Source organism: Rattus norvegicus, chromosome 4, assembly GCF_036323735.1.
Source record: "Rattus norvegicus strain BN/NHsdMcwi chromosome 4, GRCr8, whole genome shotgun sequence".
In the NCBI taxonomy this organism is placed as follows: domain Eukaryota; kingdom Metazoa; phylum Chordata; class Mammalia; order Rodentia; family Muridae; genus Rattus; species Rattus norvegicus.
In genome coordinates this window covers 87766984-87785672 of record NC_086022.1, presented here as the reverse complement: position 1 = coordinate 87785672, position 18689 = coordinate 87766984, and the positions used below count along the sequence as shown (strand labels likewise).

Below are 18689 nucleotides of genomic sequence, written 5' to 3'. Positions count from 1 at the left end.
AGTCAAAACACCAAATGCATGAAACAAAGAAAGAATATTAAAAGCAGTAAGTGAAAAAGGTCAAGAAACATATAAAGGCAGACCTATGAGAATTACACCAGACTTCCCACCAGAAACTATGAAATCCAGATGATCCTGGACAGATGTCATACAGACCCTAAGAGAACACAAATGCCAGCCCAGGCTACTATATCCAGCAAAACTCTCAATTAATATAGATGAAGAAACCAAGATATTCTGTGACAAAATTTACACATTATCTTTCCACAAAGCCTGCACTACAAAGGACAATAGATGGAAAACTCCAATATGAGAGAAACTACACCCTAGAAAAATCAAGAAAGTAATCTTTCAAAAACCCACAATAAGATATCAACCCAAATATAATTGCACCTCTAACAACAAAAGTAACAGGAAGCAACAATCACTTTTCCTTTATACTTCTTCACATCAATGGACTCAATTCTCAAGAAAAAGACATAGACTAACAGTTGAGATACATAAACAGGACCCAGCACTTTGCTGCATACAGGGAATGCAGCTCAGTGACAAAGAGAAAAACTATCTTAGAGTAAATGGCTAGAAAAACATTTTCCAAGCAAATGGTACCAAGAAAAAAGTTGGAGTAGCTATTCTAATATCAAAAATCAACCAAAAGTTATCAAAAAAGATAAGGAAGGACACTTCAAGTACATCAAAGGAAAAATCTGCCAAGATGAACTCTCAATACTATGCTCCAAATGGAAGGGCACCCACGTTCATAAACTAAAGCTCAAAGCACACATTGCACCGCACAAAAGTCAGAAACTTCAACACCACATTCTCATCAATGGACAGATCATGGAAACAGAAACTAAACAGAGACACAGAGAAATAAACCAAGGTTATGAACGAAATAGATGAAACAGATATCTGTAGAACATTTTATTCTAAAACAAATGAACATATCTTCTCAGCACCTCATGCTACCTTGTCAAATATTAACCATATAATCAGTCATAAAACAGTCCTCGGTAGATACAAGATGATCAAAATAATCCCCTCTATCCTATCAGATCACTGTGGACTAAGTCTGGACTTCAGTAAGAACAAAAACAACAGAAAGCCCACATTCGCATGGAAGTGAACAACACTCAACTCAATGACAACTGGGTCAAGGAAGAAATAAAGGAAGAAATTAAAGGCTTTTTTAGAATTTAATGAAAATGAAAGCACAACATGTCTAAAATTATAGGACACAATGGAAACAGCACTAAGAGGAAAACTCATAGCTCTGAATGCCTCAAAAAAGAAATTAGAGAGAGCATACACTAGCAGCTAGACAGCACATCTGAAATCTCTAGAACAAAAAGAAGCAAATACACCCAATAGGAGTAGATGGCAGTAAATAATCAAACTCAGGGCTGAAAACAACCAAGAAGAAACAAAAAGATCTATACAAAAAAATCAATAATACCAGGAGCTGGTTCTTTGGAAAAATCAAAAGCAGAGATAAACCATTAGCCATACTAACCAGAGGGCACAGAGAGAGTGTCCAAATTTTTAAAATCAGAAATGAACAGGGAAACATAACAACAGGTACTGAGGAAATTCAAAAACATTATCAGATCCTACTACAAAAGACTATACTCAACAAAACTGGAAAATCTGGAGAAAATGGACAATTTCATAGACAGATATTAGGTACCAAAATTAAATCTTGATCAGATAAACCATCTAAACATTCCCATAACCCCGACAGAAATAGAAGCACTCATTTAAAGTCTCCCAACCAAAACAAGCCAGGACCCGAAAGGTTTACTGCAGAATTCTATCAGATCTTCAAAGAAGACTTAATACCAATACTCTTCAAACTATTATAGAAAACAGAAACAGAAAGAACACTACCCAATTTATCTACAAAGCCATAATTATGCTCATACATAAACCACACAAAAACTCAACAAAGAAAACTTCAGACCAATTTTACTTATGAATATCAGTGTCATAATACTTAATAAGATTCTTACAAATCAAATCCAATATCGCACCAAAATGGTCATCCATCATGATCAGGTAGGCTTCATCCAATGGATGCAGTAATGCTTCAATATACAGAAATCCATCAATGTAATCCACTATGTAAACAAACTCAAAGAAAAAACTACATATTCACTTCCTTAGATCCTGAGAAAACATTTTTCATATTTCAATACACCTTCATGATAAAAATCTTGGAAAGACCAAGAATTCAAGGCCCATACCTAAACATAGTAAAAGCAATATACAGCAAACCAATGGAGAAAAGCTTGAAGCAATCCCACTAAGTTCGGCGACTAAATAAAGCTGCCCACTCTCTCCCTATCTATTCAATATAGTACTAGAAAACTTAGCTGGAGCAATTAGACAACAAAAGTAGGTAGATGGAATATGATTTGGAAAGGAAGTAGTCAAATTTTCACTACTTGCAGATGATAGGATAGTATACTTGTGACCCCAAAAATTCTACCAGAGAATTTGTAAAACTGATAAACACTTTCAGCTGGGTCTAAAATTAACTCAGACAAATCAGTAGCCTTCCTCTACTCAAAGGATGAACAAGCTGAGAAAGAAATTAAAGAAACAATACCCGTCACAATAGTCACAAATAAAATAATAAACCTTGGTGTTATCCTAACCAAGAAGGTTAAAGATCTGTATGACAAGAATTTCAAGTCTCTGAAAAGAAAGAAATCTATGAAAATCTCAGAATATAGGAAGATCTCCTATGCTCATAGGTTGGCAGGATTAATATTGTAAAAATGGCCAAAAGCAAATACAGAGTCAATGCAATCCCCATCAAAACTCCAATGCAATTCTTCATAGAGTTAGGAAGAACAATTTGCAAATTCATTTGGAATAACAAAAATCCCAGGATAGTGAAACTATTCTCAATAATAAAAGAACTTCTGGGGGAATCACAATCCCTGGCCTTAAGCTGTATTATAGGGCAAGCATGATTAAAAAAACTACTTGGTAATGGTACCTCTGTACCAGGTAGATCAGTGGAATATAACGAAGACCCACAAATGAACCCACACCCCTATGGTCACTTGGTCTTTGACAAAGGAGCTAAAACCATCCAGTGGAAAAAAAGACAGAATTTTCAACAAATGGTTCTGGTCCAACTGGAGGTCAGCATGTAGAAGAATGCAAATTGACCCTCTTATTGCCTTGTACAAAGCTCAAGACCAAGTAGCTCAAGGACTTCCACATAAAACCAAATACTCTGGAAGTAATAGAAGAGAAAATGGGGAGAGCATTAAACACATGGGCACAGAAGAAAATTTCCTGAAGAAAACACCAGTGACATATGGTCTAAGATCAAGAATCACCAAATGAGTCCTCATAAAATTGCAAAGCTTCTGTAAGGCAAAGGACACTGTCATTAGGACAAAACAACAACCAACAAATTGGGAAAAGGTCTTTAACAATCTTACATGTGTAGAGGGTTAAAATCCAATATATACAAATAACTCAAGAAGTTAGACACAAGAGAACCAAATAACCCTATAAAAATGAGGTACAGATCTAAGCAAAGAATTCTCAACTGAGGAGAACTGAATGGATGAGAAACACCTAAAGAAATGTTCACCATTCTTAGTCATCAGGGAAACAGCAAGGATATTCCGCCTCAAACCAGTCAGAATGATTAATATCAAAACCTCAAATAACAGCAGATGCTAATGAGGGTGGTGGAGAAAGAGGAACACTCTTTTATTTTTGGTGGGGTTGCAAGCTGGTAAAACCACTCTGGAAATCAATCTGGTGGTTCCTCAGAAAATTGGATATTGTACTACCTGTGGACCCAGCTCTTGGGCATATAACCAAATGATGCTCCAACATATAACAAGGACACGTGCTCTACTATGTTCATAGAAGCCTTATTTATGGTATCCAAATGTAGGAAAGAACCCAGATGTCCTCCAAGAGACAAATGGATATAGAAAATATGGTACATTTATACAATAATACACTACTCAGTTATTAAAAATGGTGACTTCATGAAATTCTTATGCAAATGAATAGAACTAAAAAATATCTTCCTGAGTTAGATAACACAGTCAAAAAAAAAACATACATGGTATGCCCTCTCTGATAAGTAGATATTAGCCCAAAAGCTTGGAATACCCAAAATACAATTCAAAGACCACATGAAGATAAAGAAAGAAAACCAAAATATGGATGCTTCTGTACCTCTTAGAAGGGGGAACAAAATATAGACTAAAGAAAGGTCATCCAGAGGTGTCTGACCTAGGGATCCATCTCATATACAGACACCAAACCAAGACACTACTGGGGATGCCAAGAAGTGCTTGCTGGCAGGAGACTGATATAGTTGTCTCCTGAGAAGTCCTACCAAAACCTGACAGATGCAGGTGGATGCTCACCACCAAGCACTGGACTAAGCACGGGGTCCCTAATGGAGGAGTTAGAGAAAGGACTCAAAGATCTGAAGGGGTTTACAATCCATAGGAAGAACAACAACATCAACCAACCAGATCCCCCAGAGTTCCCAGGAATTAAACCACCAATAAATGAATAAACATGGTGGGACCCTTGCCCCAACTGTATATGTGGTGGAGGATAGCTTTGTATGGCATCAATGTGAGGGGAAGCCCTGGGTCCTGTGAAGGCTTGATGCTTCAGTTTACAATAATGCCAGGGCAGGAAGCCAGTTTGGAGTGGGTGGGTGGGTAGGTGATACACTAAATCTCATAGAAGAGAAAGTGGGAAATATCCTTTAATGCATTGGTAGAGAAGACAGTTTCCTGAACAGAACATCAACAGCTCAAGCTGTAAGATCAACAATTGATACAAGGGACCTCATAAAAGTACAAAGCTTCTGTAAAGCAAAGGACACTGTCAGTAGGACAAGTGAGCACTCTACAGATTGGTAAAGGATCTTCAACAACTCCACATCTTACAGAGGGCTAGTTTCCAAAATTTATAAAGAACTCAAGCAGTTAGACACCAATAACTCAAATAACCCAATTAAAAATGAGGTACAGGTCTACACAGAAATCCCAACAAAGGAATCCTGAATGGCTGGGAAGCACTTAAAGAAATGTTCAAAGTCCTCACTCATCAGGGAAATGTAAATCAAAACAACTCTGAGATTCCTTCTTACATCCATCTGAACAGCTAAGATCAAAATCTCAACTGATAATACATGTTGCAATGATGTATAGCACAAGAAACACCCAATGGAAATTGCTGGTGGGAGTGCATATTTTTACAACCACTTTGGAACCAATTTGGTTGTTTTTAAGAAAAATGGGAATAGTTCTCACTCAAGACCCAGGTGTACCACTCCTGGGAATATACCCAAAATATGCTCCAACATTCCACAAAAGCAATTGCTCAACTATTTTCATACCATCTTTATTCATAACCCACAAAAACAAAAAACAACCTAGATGTCCCTCAACTGAAGAGTGGATAAAGAAAATGTGGTACATCCTCACAATGGAATACTTACTAATCAGAGATTAAATGAAAAGACATCATGAATTTTGCAGGAGAATGGATGGATCTTGAGAATAACATTATGAGTGATGTAACCAAATTCCAAAAGACATGCCTGGTATATATTCAGTAATATGTGGGTATTAGCCATAAAATACAAGATGTACATGCTATACTCCACAGACTCAAAGAACCTTAACAGGAAGGAGGACACAAGCAAGGACACTTGAGCCTCATTTGGAAGGGGGAAATGGAAAAGCCATGGAAGACAGATAATGGAAGGAACTGGGTGAGAAAGCAGATCAGAGGGCATGAGGGACGTCAGTTGTGGAGCAAGTGTGATATCAAGATGGTCATATAAATGAATGGAAATCTGTATCTGACAGGGGCAGGGACAGGAAGTGGACATCTCCAAAAAGATGTGGAGAACAAAGATATGGAAGACACAAAAGAATTGGGGTATCCTTAACAATATCTCACAGCATTGGCGATATGGAGCCCTGGGAGATTACGTCTGTGGTTGGGCAAGAACACCAGAGGAGTCATATCAACACTGACCCACCACAAAACTTTAGACCCCAAAATTATCCTATCTATAGGAATACCGGAATGCAGGGATGGGGAATGAAGCAGAGACTGAGGGAATAGCCAGCCAATAACAGAACCAACTTGATATCCATCCCATAAGCAAGCATAAATCCCTGGCACTATAAATGATACACTCTTTTGTTTGGAACAGGAATCTGGCATGTATTTCCTCTGAGAGGTTCCACCTAGCAACTGACTTAGATTGAGACACCCACATCTACTGTAGATGGAGCTTAGGGACACTTATAGAAGATCAGGAGAAAAGATTGAAGCCCCAACGGGGGTGGGAAATCCACAAGAAAACCAATAGAGTCAACTTAACCTGGACCATTGGGTCTCTCAGAGACTGCAATGCCTAACAAAGAATGTACATGGGTTGAGCATAGGGCTTGCCACACATATATAACAAATGTGTAGCTTGGTCTTCATGTAAGTCACAAACAACTTGAGTGGCTGCTATCCCAAAAATTGTTCCTTATATGTGGGACATGCTCTTCTATCTGGACTGCCTCTTTGGCCTCAGTGGGAAAGGAATCCCTTAACCTCACAGAGAGTTCAATTGCCAGGGTCGGGTGATTCCCAAGGGGTACTCCCTTAATGGAGAAGAAGAAACAGGTGTGGGAGAAGGATTGGGACAGGGGATAACTGAAAAAGGAGCAGTGTGTCACATGTAAAATGAATATGTAAAACATAAAAACAAACTCTAGTGGCATTTGGACTGCAAGTTTTTCAACACATTGATTATTCTCTTATCTGAACTGATTTGTACCAAAGGAGTAATTATAGGATAGGCTTTCATCAAAAACTTTTGAACAGTCAGGATGACTGGGTTGTACATCCATAGCAGGAGTGAGGTGAATGAGATGATGAAGTCCACCCAGTACATGACCACAAAGAAAACTACCAGCAGCAAGATGGTCTGGGTGGCCTTTTTCTCAGGGGATGTTCTCGGGTTTCTGTTGCTATGAAGATGCTTGCATTGCCTCTGATGTCTATGCAAAATATTCACCATGTATGCACTTGTGGACAGCATGACTGCTACAAGAAACACACCTCTGGAGGTTGACAATGTAAAAATTAATCCCCTAATAATGTAGTTCATGGGGAAGAGCGAGCAGGATTTAGTGACATTCATCTGTTTGGTCTCACTCACATTGGTAAAACCACCAACATAGAACAGCATGTAACTACTGACAGACAAATTGAAACACCAAATATAGAATAAAGCATTGATCATGTATTTTTTTAGTTGATGTTTAAATTTTGCCAGCAAAGAGGTACTGGGACTGATAGTGACAGCCTGGAACACACTCAGGAGGCAGGTGACAGAGATAGAGAGGCCTCTCATCACTCGACTTGTATAAAATGTTGCCTTACATTTGATGTCATTCTTAATGTTTAGTGACTCAAATATGTCTGCAATTCCAATATTTCCTCCAGTGAGAAACATCAATATGTGAACAAAGGTCAATTGAGAGGAGATCAGGTCCATGGGTTTAGGTCTTTGACCTAGGATTATGAAAATATAGAAAAGAAGAAGAAACATATTGGCTAGGACTCCAAGTCCGGCTTGGAAATAAAGAACATTCTCTAATGAGGACATAAATGCACAGTATACTCATCTTAAGAGCATAGTAGAAGTGTAGTTCATAGACCTGAAAAAAACAGAAAAGTGAAACTTGTGATTAATTGAGTGGGGGGTCCATATGATCATTCTATTTTCTCTACTAATTCTTCATTAATCAGTCTCTTCAACTTCTGCTATTTCAGACTGTACATCATCACCGACATTATTACATACGATCTATGAACAAAATATTATAGATAAGTGCCTTTATTTTCATATCTATACAGAATGAACACTTTTTGTCTCATGCAACTGAGTCTAATGCCTTAGAAATCCTATCTCAATTTCAGTAGTTTCATCCCTAGTTAACACTTAAAATTGTAGTAATAAGTACAGGATATTTATAACATTCATGTAGCTGAACAAAATGTATGTTGGTATTGGAAAAATATTAGGCAATTCTGCCTCATATTCTGTAATTTTACTATGCTCTTTTGCATCTGTGCATGTTTTAACTCATAATTCTGATAGAATCACAGTGATAAATCATGGTTATCTCACTATTTTAACCATGAAAAGGTATATTTCATTTAATTTTTTCAACATTTTTTCCTCCATGAAATTTTACATTCTCAGAGTTTAGAATTGAAGACACAGATATATTGGGAGAACATCAGTGTACTTTTAATATAGTTATAAATGGTGTTAGCAACAAAGCTAAGAGTCCAGGTGTCAGACAACCGGGCAGCAACTCTGGCTCTGCTCCGGGGCAACCTGGCCCGGGTACAGCTCGGCCTGCACTTAGTTCTGGCCCTGTGTCCAGGCGCCAGAACGGCAGCTCCAGCTCAGGGCCTGAGCAGTCAGTCAGTGGAATCAGAAAACCGGCCAGCAATTCACATCCCTCTGGACGAACACTCAATGGTACAAGTGGCCCTGGGCGACCTGCAAGCAGCTCTAATGGCCCCGGGCGTCCCATCAGTGGATCTGCTGGTTCTGGAAGACCTGTGGGCAGTTCTGGAGGCCCTGGGCAGCCTATAAACAGTCCACATGACCTTCGACGACCAATGAACAATCTAGGCCTTCCTGGGCGGTCAGTCAGTGGCCCTGGGAGACCCATAAGTGGTTCCATTCCAGCTGGACGAACTGCCAGTTCAGGCCCTGGAAGACCAGTGAGCAGCTTAGGACCTGGACGAACAGTTAGTAACTCTGGTGTCCCCACAAAGCCCAAATGCACTGTTGTCTCAGAGACAATTTCTTCGAAGAATATTATTAGTCGGTCAAGCAATGGACAGATGAATGGAATGAAGACTCTCCCCTCTGGCTACAGATCTGCCCAAGGTCCTCAGAGGCTACCCTTCCCCACTGGCTACAAAAGGCCTCGAGAGTATGATGATGATGATGATGAATATGACTCGGAAATGGATGATTTCATCGAAGATGAAGGAGAACCTCAGGAAGAAATATCCAAGCACATTCGAGAGATCTTTGGCTATGACCGAAAGAAATACAAAGACGAAAGTGACTATGCCTTACGTTATATGGAGAGCAGTTGGAAGGAGCAGCAGAAGGAGGAAGCCAAGAGTTTAAGACTAGGTATGCAAGAGGACTTGGAGGAAATGAGGCGTGAAGAGGAGGCCAAGAAGCTGAAGCTACACTAGCTGCTGCTGCTGTGAATTTTGGGAGGGACACTGCTGCAAGGATTTCCTGCCTTCAGACTGAGCAAGCCTCTTAGCGGCTTAGATTCACCCATGGGCACGCAAGAGGAAGGAATACATGCTTTCGTTTGCAGGCTATCGTTTGAGTATGCAGTGTTTTCAGATAGTCCAGGGTGGGACCTGTAATGCTGGCCGTGTGCTCTGCTGAAGTCAGCCATTCCCGGGGTCGGCGTGATCCTGATGAGCTATGCATGCTAGTGTGGGACCGCTCCCCAGTCAGCTGATCGCTGTTCCTTTGCTACTTCACAAGGAGACTGACTGACATGTGAGTAGGGTACCACCCAGATCGCAGTCTCACTTGTCCTTAGGAAGGGCCTGGCCCTTCTGTGAATGCTGCCAGCAATAAAGTGACCTGTCCTAGTCTATGTTTGAATTGAAAACCCAGGAAAGAGTAGGCTTTATAGATATTACGTGAGTCTCATCCTTGTGACTTTGACACACAAAATAGAATGAATTATATTGTATTTAGCTTATTTGTGAATTGGATGCTAAGCATTCTTAATTGGTATTAGGTAATAAAAATTTCTTAAGTTAAAATACCAGTTTTGCCGGAACAAGAATGTTCTTTTCCAGTTCTCCTTTCAAGCTTTCTGTTATGTTGATTTTGCCTGAAGTAGATGAGGGCCCTTACTATTATGGTGATTAGTTTTTTGTTTGTTTAATTCCTTTTTATATTAAAGAAAGATGGTTATTCAGATATTAGATTTGAAAGGTTAGTAGTTTAAAAATTAGCAAGCAACATGTATTTTGGCCCCTTCTGCTTTATTCTCCCAATTAAAATGCTGTTTGGGACCCTAAGGTGCCCCTGTACCTCTTGATGTTAATAACATTGCATTTGTAGCTTAAATTCCTTAGAAAATGTTAATGACCAAAAAGCCAAATATTTAGTGTATCAGGAATACCACCTCTCTTTGTCCGTATTGCACTTTTATTTCTAACTATGCACTGTGAAGAGATAATTTTCCCTGTTGTTGGTGTTTTACTGAGCTGTGTGAAACCTTAAGTTCTATCCTGCTTAAAGCCAGACCTACAGACTTGATGTCACTTCAGCCTAGAGTCCATCCAGGCTGATCTATGGTCTGGCTGGAAGGAAGCCATGTCTCGAGGACAGTCAGCAACAGAAAATGAAATACCACGCTAGAGACTGGAGTGTGGAGGGTTGGGAGTAGCCAGAATTTGGATTGTGGGACAATTCCACATGACTCTGGCTGTCTTAAACTGTTAAGCCATGATGGGTGGGAAGCTGGAGAGGCTGTCCTACAAAGTACTCTTTTCAACAGGTCCAGACTTTATGCATTTTGTCCATGATGTCTTTATTCTTTAAGCTTGAGTATTATGGGTAATCATGTTTCGCCTTCCTTTGTGGGACCATTTGACCCAGTCCTTAAAACAAACTCATTTTGAATTGAGTTTCAGACTTTGAGAAAGTGCAAGGATTTAATTTTAGAGGGTATAGAACACTATGACTCTCCATGTAGGTCTTTATACACTGGGAACAGAGTCTATTAACTTCCCTTTCCCTAGCCCACCGCTAATACAAAGGGAGTAAGATTCCACTTGATAAGTAGGTTTGAGCATTGTGTCATTGCTGTCACTTGTATGTTTCCCCTCCTCTGATTTTCCCTGAATAACCTTTTTTCATATCCATACTCTGGACTCTGTCATTGCAGTCAAAGTTACTGGCGGCTGAAAGTTTACTGTACTCAATGTCAGGGTGCAGCTGTTTGCACAGAAAGGAGCCGTTGTGCTAGATTAAAGTTTCAGAGCTCAGTAGATTGAGATTGTAATGTCTGTCATGTATGCATGCATTTCTGTAACAGACATGCATCAACTTTTACATAAGTACGCTTGTGTGACTCGTTGAGAAAACACAGGAAAGAAAGATTGTAAGTCCAAATCATGTCTTCCACTTTGCTCTTCTATATTTCTTGACCACTTAGAAAAAAGCTCACAAGCCTTTGAAGAAACAGCAGCAGGCTGTTATTTTTTTCAAGGTTTACAAATTAAGTGCTTGATTTTTTTTTTTTTTTTTGGTTCTTTTTTTCGGAGCTGGGGACCGAACCCAGGGCCTTGCGCTTCCTAGGCAAGCGCTCTACCACTGAGCTAAATCCCCAACCCCTAAGTGCTTGATTTTTAATGTATTCTCGCTACTGTTTTGATTTTCAGATCTTGATTCAATATTTGAAGATGTGCCTTTTATTGGGTAATGTTAATTCTCGAATGTAGTAATGTTGTACCACAATTGTAATGTTACATGATCATGGGTGTGGCATTCTCTGACAAATTATGTGACAAGAAAGTCATTTTCAGAGAACTCATGGCTCCGATTGCACAGTCCCCTTGCTAAAGCAAAGGGCACTCTCTTAAGGCTACTTCAGAACTGGTCTTTGTATTTTCTCTAAGTGATGGATGCGTCGTGTCCATTTAGAGGCAGGGTACCACGTGTCCCAGGCAGCCCTAGATATGTGCCATGAGAAAGTTCAAAGACTAACAAAGTCTACAGGAACTCAAAATTTCATTTTTGTAATGGTAACCCCCCAAGATTTTCTCCAAGAAATAAATTATTTTGTACTTTATAACTTAAAAGCAGCTAGTAGTACATTTCTGAGATATAGCAGAAGACCAAAACATTTTTGGAAAAAGAATAAATATATAAAGAGAGACTGGTTGTTTTATTTTCAGTGTGCTGATTAGACTATTTATTGTGTGAGTGGATGAGATGAAATACATATTCAGGTGTTCAGTGTGTGATTAAGAGTGGAATATAGATTTCTTTGGCATTATTAAATCCATGATGTCTTCTACATAATGGACACATCAAATATGAAAGAAAAACAAACACTTTGGCATAGCTTAGCTTGTTTTCTGGTGCTGTTGACCTGCAGAAGAGTATACTTTTGCATATACAGGTGAATGTCTTGCAATTTATGTATACAAGAAATTGTAGGCATTAAAATATTTTGTTGATATTTAAAAAAATAAATGGTGTTAGATGAATTCCAGTTCACCTTAAACTTTACCACATTAAAACCCCTAATGAACTCCAACTAAGGATTAAAGAACTAGGGGCTGAAGAGATGGCTCAGTGGTTAAGAGCACCGACTGCTCTTCCAGAGGTCCTGAGTTCAATTCCCAGCAACCAGATGGTGGCTCACAACCATCTGTAATGGGATCTGATGACCTCTTCTGGTGTGTCTGAAGACAGCTACAATGTACTCATATACATAAAATAAATAAATTTTTAAAAAAGCATTAAAGAACTACTCCGAGCTAAAGACAAGCACTATTTTACTTTCATTTGGGGAGGGAGGAAGAAAGTATATCACTAACAATATGATTTATTATGGCTTTGTCTAGCTTTCTACATTGTTACTTTACTTAACTATCGCCTAGCGGTATTTGTTTCCCCCACATTCACCTAAGAACTCATATATTTTTCCATTTGCTTATTTGATAAATTGTATCCTGCCACTTCTCTTCACCTTCTTCTCCATTTCTTCTGTATGTACCTGCCTCCTCCCTAAAATGTAGTACTGCCTTTCCCATTTCCTTGATCAGATACTTGTATTCTGCTGTTCTGCTGCATATTGCACCCATACCCACCCCATCCTGAAAAGGAGACAGACTTGGTTTATAAATTAATGGTGATCTTTGCTTTCTCGTTTTTGAAGATTTGGTAATCTAAGGGACATACAAACATGACAGATGGCAAGTATCAATTTTATTTTAACCTTCAACACATTTAGTGAGTATGTGACTTTCAGGTGACAAGATACATGGTGTTGACTGATGTACCTACTGTCTACTGTCAGCAGCAAGAATATGTCTTCAGGAATCTCAGGAGATGAAGACCTTAGGTACTCAAGCTAGTTCCATGGAATCTTTATGAAATAGATAATGACAGCAGAAATAAACACTGATCACTTATTATTACAGTATTAATTTATAGCTATTACCTGATACTCTTAAATAACTTAAATGGGTGAATTTTTCTTTGGAAATTGAGTTTAGTCCAGGTGTAATGGTAAGCAAACAGATAATGACCAGAATATTACAACCTTACACTTACGAGTCAGTTCCCCTGAAATGGAGCAGCAGCAGCAGAGGTGTCACTGCAGAGACTTTGCGGAAGCAATCATACCCAGAGCTTCATTACAAGTTGCATGGCATAATTTTTGGAAAGATGAAAATGTTCAGTGGGAATTTTGTGTTTGTGAGTGGTGGGGAGGATGGCTGTGTGTGTGAAATTATTGGACAACTGAGACTAAGAATTGAGCAATGACATAGTGTGGGCCAGGGCTGCTAAGATGAATACCTTTTCATCAACTAAGTGAAAAACTGAGTTATATAAAATATTTTTGAAATAAAGTAAACTGTAAGAAAAATGGAGAATGTGTCCTCTGCTTCCAGGAGACTTGATTAAATCCATGAACCCTGCCTAGTATATCACTGAAGATATTTAATGTAAATCTGAAAAGAAACTAAAACATCTGTAATGATTACAAACATAAAATCAAGAATTATCATTTGGTTGTTGTAGTATTGATACCTTGTGACCAGTGATGTAATGACATCAACTGGAAGTACTTTGTTCCATTTTTAAAATATCATCAATTTCATGATTCTACATTATTTGTTTTCCAGTTTAGTATTGTTATATTTTTATGTGGTGTATGTGTGTTTGTGTGTGTGTGTGTGTGTGTGTATGTGTATGTGACTGTGTGTGTGTTGAAGAAAAAGAGGAAAAGAGATAACAACCTGTAGCTTAGATTGACTACAGTCAAACCCATGTTACTCCTGCCTTATCCTTGAATGTGCTAGAATCATAGGCCTGTGCCACCATATTTGCCCGAATTTTTTCATTTTAATCTCATATATACATTAGTAACTGATATCCCAGGACAATAAAAATAAACTTGTGATATTAATAACCTAAACTTAATTTATTTTGCATTCCTTTGGGAATGCATATTTCAATGAGCAATTATATTTGGTAATTATTGGAAGAAACCTTGGAGAACATGATGTTGAATAATTTTACACTGTTTGAGAATTGCAAATTTTTCTCACTACTAAAGCAGTTTACTCAATACTATATCAGGAGCAATGCTAAAAGTTTCAATTCAGAAAACCTAAAATATTAAAATGAATTTATTTTAATTGAAACACTCAAGTATCTACTGAAACATATCCAGTGTACCTGTTTGTAAAGACAATTTTACATGGATTTCATAAGTGAGGTGCGACTTCCAGATAGATACTTGTGAAACACACAGAAAAATATTATCTTTATTAGACATCTTTGCAATAGAATAAGCCAATGTCTCAATTTTTTAAAAAATGTATTAAATTATGTTAACAATGTCTTATAATTTCCTAGGCCATGAGTTGAAAAAGTCATAAGTATTCATACGTATATACAAATTACTGTGTCTAAAGCTCAGCGATTAGCTGCTTCTAAACTCAACTTACCTTCATCAGCTTTCTTCACCTGAGACAAAATAAATCAGGCTGGACACATAGAAGGCAGTCAATCCATATACTCTTATAAAGCCTGTCAGAAAACAAACCCAAACTGAGATTTTAAGACTTGAAATGTAGATAAAGAAAATATCCAATAAAAAATGAAAAAAGAAAGTGAAAAAACAGTGATATATATTATATATTATATAGAATGTATATAGAATGGTGTGTGTGTGTGTGTGTGTGTGTGTGTGTGTGTGTGTGTGTCCTATATTGGCAGAGCTGAGCAGTTAAATCAGAGACCATGTATAACAATTTCATTGTTTGGCACTTCTGTGTTGCATGCCAGTAATCCCAGCATCTGGGAAGCAGAGGCAGGATAATCATGCCCACCTTGCCTCTGTGGGCAAAGACCTTCTGTCTTAAACACCAATCTGCAATATTTTGGCCATGTATACCACCATGTCATGACATTTGGTCTATTTGCTTTTTATCAATAGTACATATCATATAGAAATAATAAAAAAGAACTTCAAATATTTAAAAAGGTGTTTTACTCAAGTGTGTGTCTAAGGGTTAGATTTAGATATTGGAGAAATATAAATAATTCCCAACAAATAAAAGCCAGAACAAGGGAAATCCAGAAAATTGCAATATGCAAGAAAGTAAGAGAGTAATAAATAAATAGAAAGTAATAAATAAATAGAAAGTAATAAATAAATAGAAAGTAACAGAACACAATGCCTATAAACTACAAAGATTATAGAAAAGAAAAAATTTCAAGGAACCTGTAGAGGGCCGCAATACGTTCGCCACCACTAGATGGCGCTGTCTTCCACTGCGCCCCACGTGGTAGGTCAGGATAGACTCCGCCATTACAAGATGGCGCCAACCTTCTCCATGCCAGCCGGCCCCCCCTTTCAGGTAGTTAACTGTGCGCATGTGCAAGAGTGCCTTCGTGCCAGGTCTTTGCCCACTCCGGGGCGTGCCTTATGAGATCATGGGTAACAACCAATCAGGTGTGGGTGCGCTGCACGAGGGTTTTATAAGCTCCCCATGTTGGCGCGGCGTGGCTTTTCCTCTTCTAAGATTAATAAAGTGGTCACAGTAAGGATTTCTAATGTCCGCGTGCTCCTTGCCGGCGAAAAGTCGCGCGCGGGACAGGAACCCATTAAATACAAAAGGAAATGGAAACAACAGGATAAGACAAGAGGAATAAGCAGACTTCATTCAGTATGGCCTGAATTTTCCCAATAAACCTCTCAGTAATAAAGAAAAGAAGTATCAAAGTAATAACCACACCAGTAGCAACACAAAATTATCAAACCTTATAAGATATGTTTGAAAGAAGCATCAACCATCAGAATGGCTGTTGGTTTTAACAGAAACCCTGTAAGAATAGCAAAGTTGTAAGAATTCTGAGAAATAGCAGCAGCTGTGTCTGGCCAAAGCATCAGTCGAGCCTCGTGAGGGTGGAATAAAGGCATTTAGACTTGGAATCAAAGAAACATTTCAAAAGCAACTTTCCCAGATGAACACACAGAATTCTTATGAGCAAGAAAGTAAAGTTCTGGAAAAACAGTTACCTGACCTAGAAACCCTGGTTAGAATCAGTACGCACAGAATGATGAGAACACGCAGTAATTTGGCTAGGTACAGGTCAGGAAATTTAATATACACTGAGATTATTGTCCTAACTTCAGTGGATCTGAAACTGAGCCAGCAACACAAAACAAAAGATGCACTGAAAGTGGAGCGGTATTGATGCTGGGACTTCATAAGAGCATGGCAACAAACAGCCTAACAGCCCTGGCTTCTTCAAACAACATTCATGTTTACTGCAAAAGTAAGGCCTACCCATTTGATAAGCATCTCTTAGCATTTTTCAATTGACAAGAAGAAATACTGGGGACTGCTTACAGCCACAATTTTTCAACAAACACATTTCGTCAGTAGATACAATGTAATAAGTATCAGGAGTTACTGCATCAGATCAGAGCTCCCATGAAGATACCACAACACTTGCAAACAGTTGATGATGACAGATCTCCATATGGATGAAGAGATAATTATCTTTTGATAAGCCTCTATAATTTCAAAACTCTTAATATTAGAAAGTGAGTAATTTGTAAAAATTAGTAAAAAATCTACTCAAAACTTTTGTAATTTTGTGAGGCAGAATGGGAGAGACAAAAAACGATAGGAAAAAGAAATTACATAGAGAGGAATCCATAAAACATCTTAGAAAGCAACCTTCTGAAAATGTTCTTAATTAAATGTAAGAGGTAATTTAACTTGATTGCTAATTGCTGTCTCTGGAATGAGTTAATCATGGTATTATATTTGTCAATAAGAAATAGTTATGGTAATATAAAGCCTAATTACGGAGACTAAAAGCCTAGAAAATTGGGGATAAACAAAAATTAGTTAATATTTCTTGTATATTTCTAGCTTAAGTTTCATTGTATTAAACACATGCAGTCAGTTAACTGGATAAAGAAGTAAAATGAAAACATACAATGTACAAATGGAACTTAATACTATAAATTTACACTGACACACCAATACAAGTGTGTTCTTTGCTTTTACCCTATAAGGTATTTCCGTGGTTTGTAACAGGAATTGAAAACTATCATCGTTGGCAATTGGAATTCAGAGAGTAAACTCAGGAGAATCCTCTGTCGAATGTGCCCTCTAAATTATTGCATCTGGAGTGACATTTTGCCCCACATTCATTGTAAAATGATGGGTTTCATCATTTAACATATAATACACATTGGTGAACTTTACCCTTTAGCCTTTCCTGTCTGTCTCTATCATTCTGGTAGGCCCATGTCCTCTTTCCAATAGCCTCTTCTAGTTTTACATATATTCAGAGATCACATTAAGTGAAATCTTCTTTTATAAATGGTTACAACTGATACCTTCATGTCTACAAGCATCTGTTGAATGCTTATTATACAGTATGGCTCAAAGATTATACTCTAAGCAGAGACTTCTCTAATAATTTATTACAGAATAGCCTGCTTCTATCTACCACCTACTTACAGCTCTCACTATAATCAAAAGTAAAAGGAACACTCACCTGGCTTGGCCATTGACAAACATCAGGGTAGAAGGAGGCCCTGAGAAATAGTTATAAGGAAGAAATAGCATCAGCTCATCTCCCTATAGTCCCAAACTTATAATGTCGTCTGGAGAAGGCAGTTTTGACCTTGAGTTTGTTACAAAGTGGTACTATCAAATAGAAAAGTGAACTTCCCTAATTCCAAGGGAATAGTAGAGTAGAAAACATCTGAGTTCTATGTTTCCCATATGTGAGCTATTCTCTCCAGACCATATCTGTGTGGATTAACTGATCCCAGTACTTGGGAACACAACAAAAGTAACAATAATAATATCTAACTAAGAAGTATAAAACATTTTAGTTCCTCCAAGGTAACCTTCCTGCTTCCAAAACATTCATGGTCCCCTCCATACTTAATTGGCAATTGACAGTAGTTTCAGTGTCTCCCTAAAAATTGGCAGCACGTGATAAAAAATATTCCTTCCTCCAAACTCACTTAGGAAAAGTAATCTCTCTTAAATAGCATGCAGAAGTGAGGTTTGATAAGTGTTTTATCAGGAGAAACTGTGCTGTGTGGCCGTGATGTAACTCAGTGACAGAGTACATGCCTAGAAAGTTTTGTTCACGTAGCATACCATGAAAAAAGTCAAACCTTCAGAATACAGGCACAGATGAGGGAAAATAACCACAAGTCAATGGCAAACACAAGAGCTTCCATAAAATCATAAACTAAACCAGCCCAAAGACATACCCATGTGGGGTACCACATGAAGCACAGAGAAAACACGGAAAAGACAAGAGC

At 38.2% G+C, this 18689-nt stretch overlaps 1 protein-coding gene across 1 annotated transcript; it reads right to left on the bottom strand.

The window, feature by feature from the left end:
• Positions 1-6778: 6778 nt before the first annotated feature.
• Vom1r70 (vomeronasal 1 receptor 70) lies at positions 6779-7678 on the bottom strand. The gene has a single exon (NM_001009519.1). It carries the CDS (start codon positions 7676-7678, stop codon positions 6779-6781), a length of 900 nt encoding a protein of 299 aa, NP_001009519.1.
• Positions 7679-18689: the final 11011 nt, after the last annotated feature.

Excerpts from the sequence above, each read along its gene's own strand:
- Vom1r70 (NM_001009519.1), bottom strand. The coding sequence starts at position 7,678 with ATGTCCTCATTAGAGAATGTTCTTTATTTCCAAGCCGGACTTGGAGTC.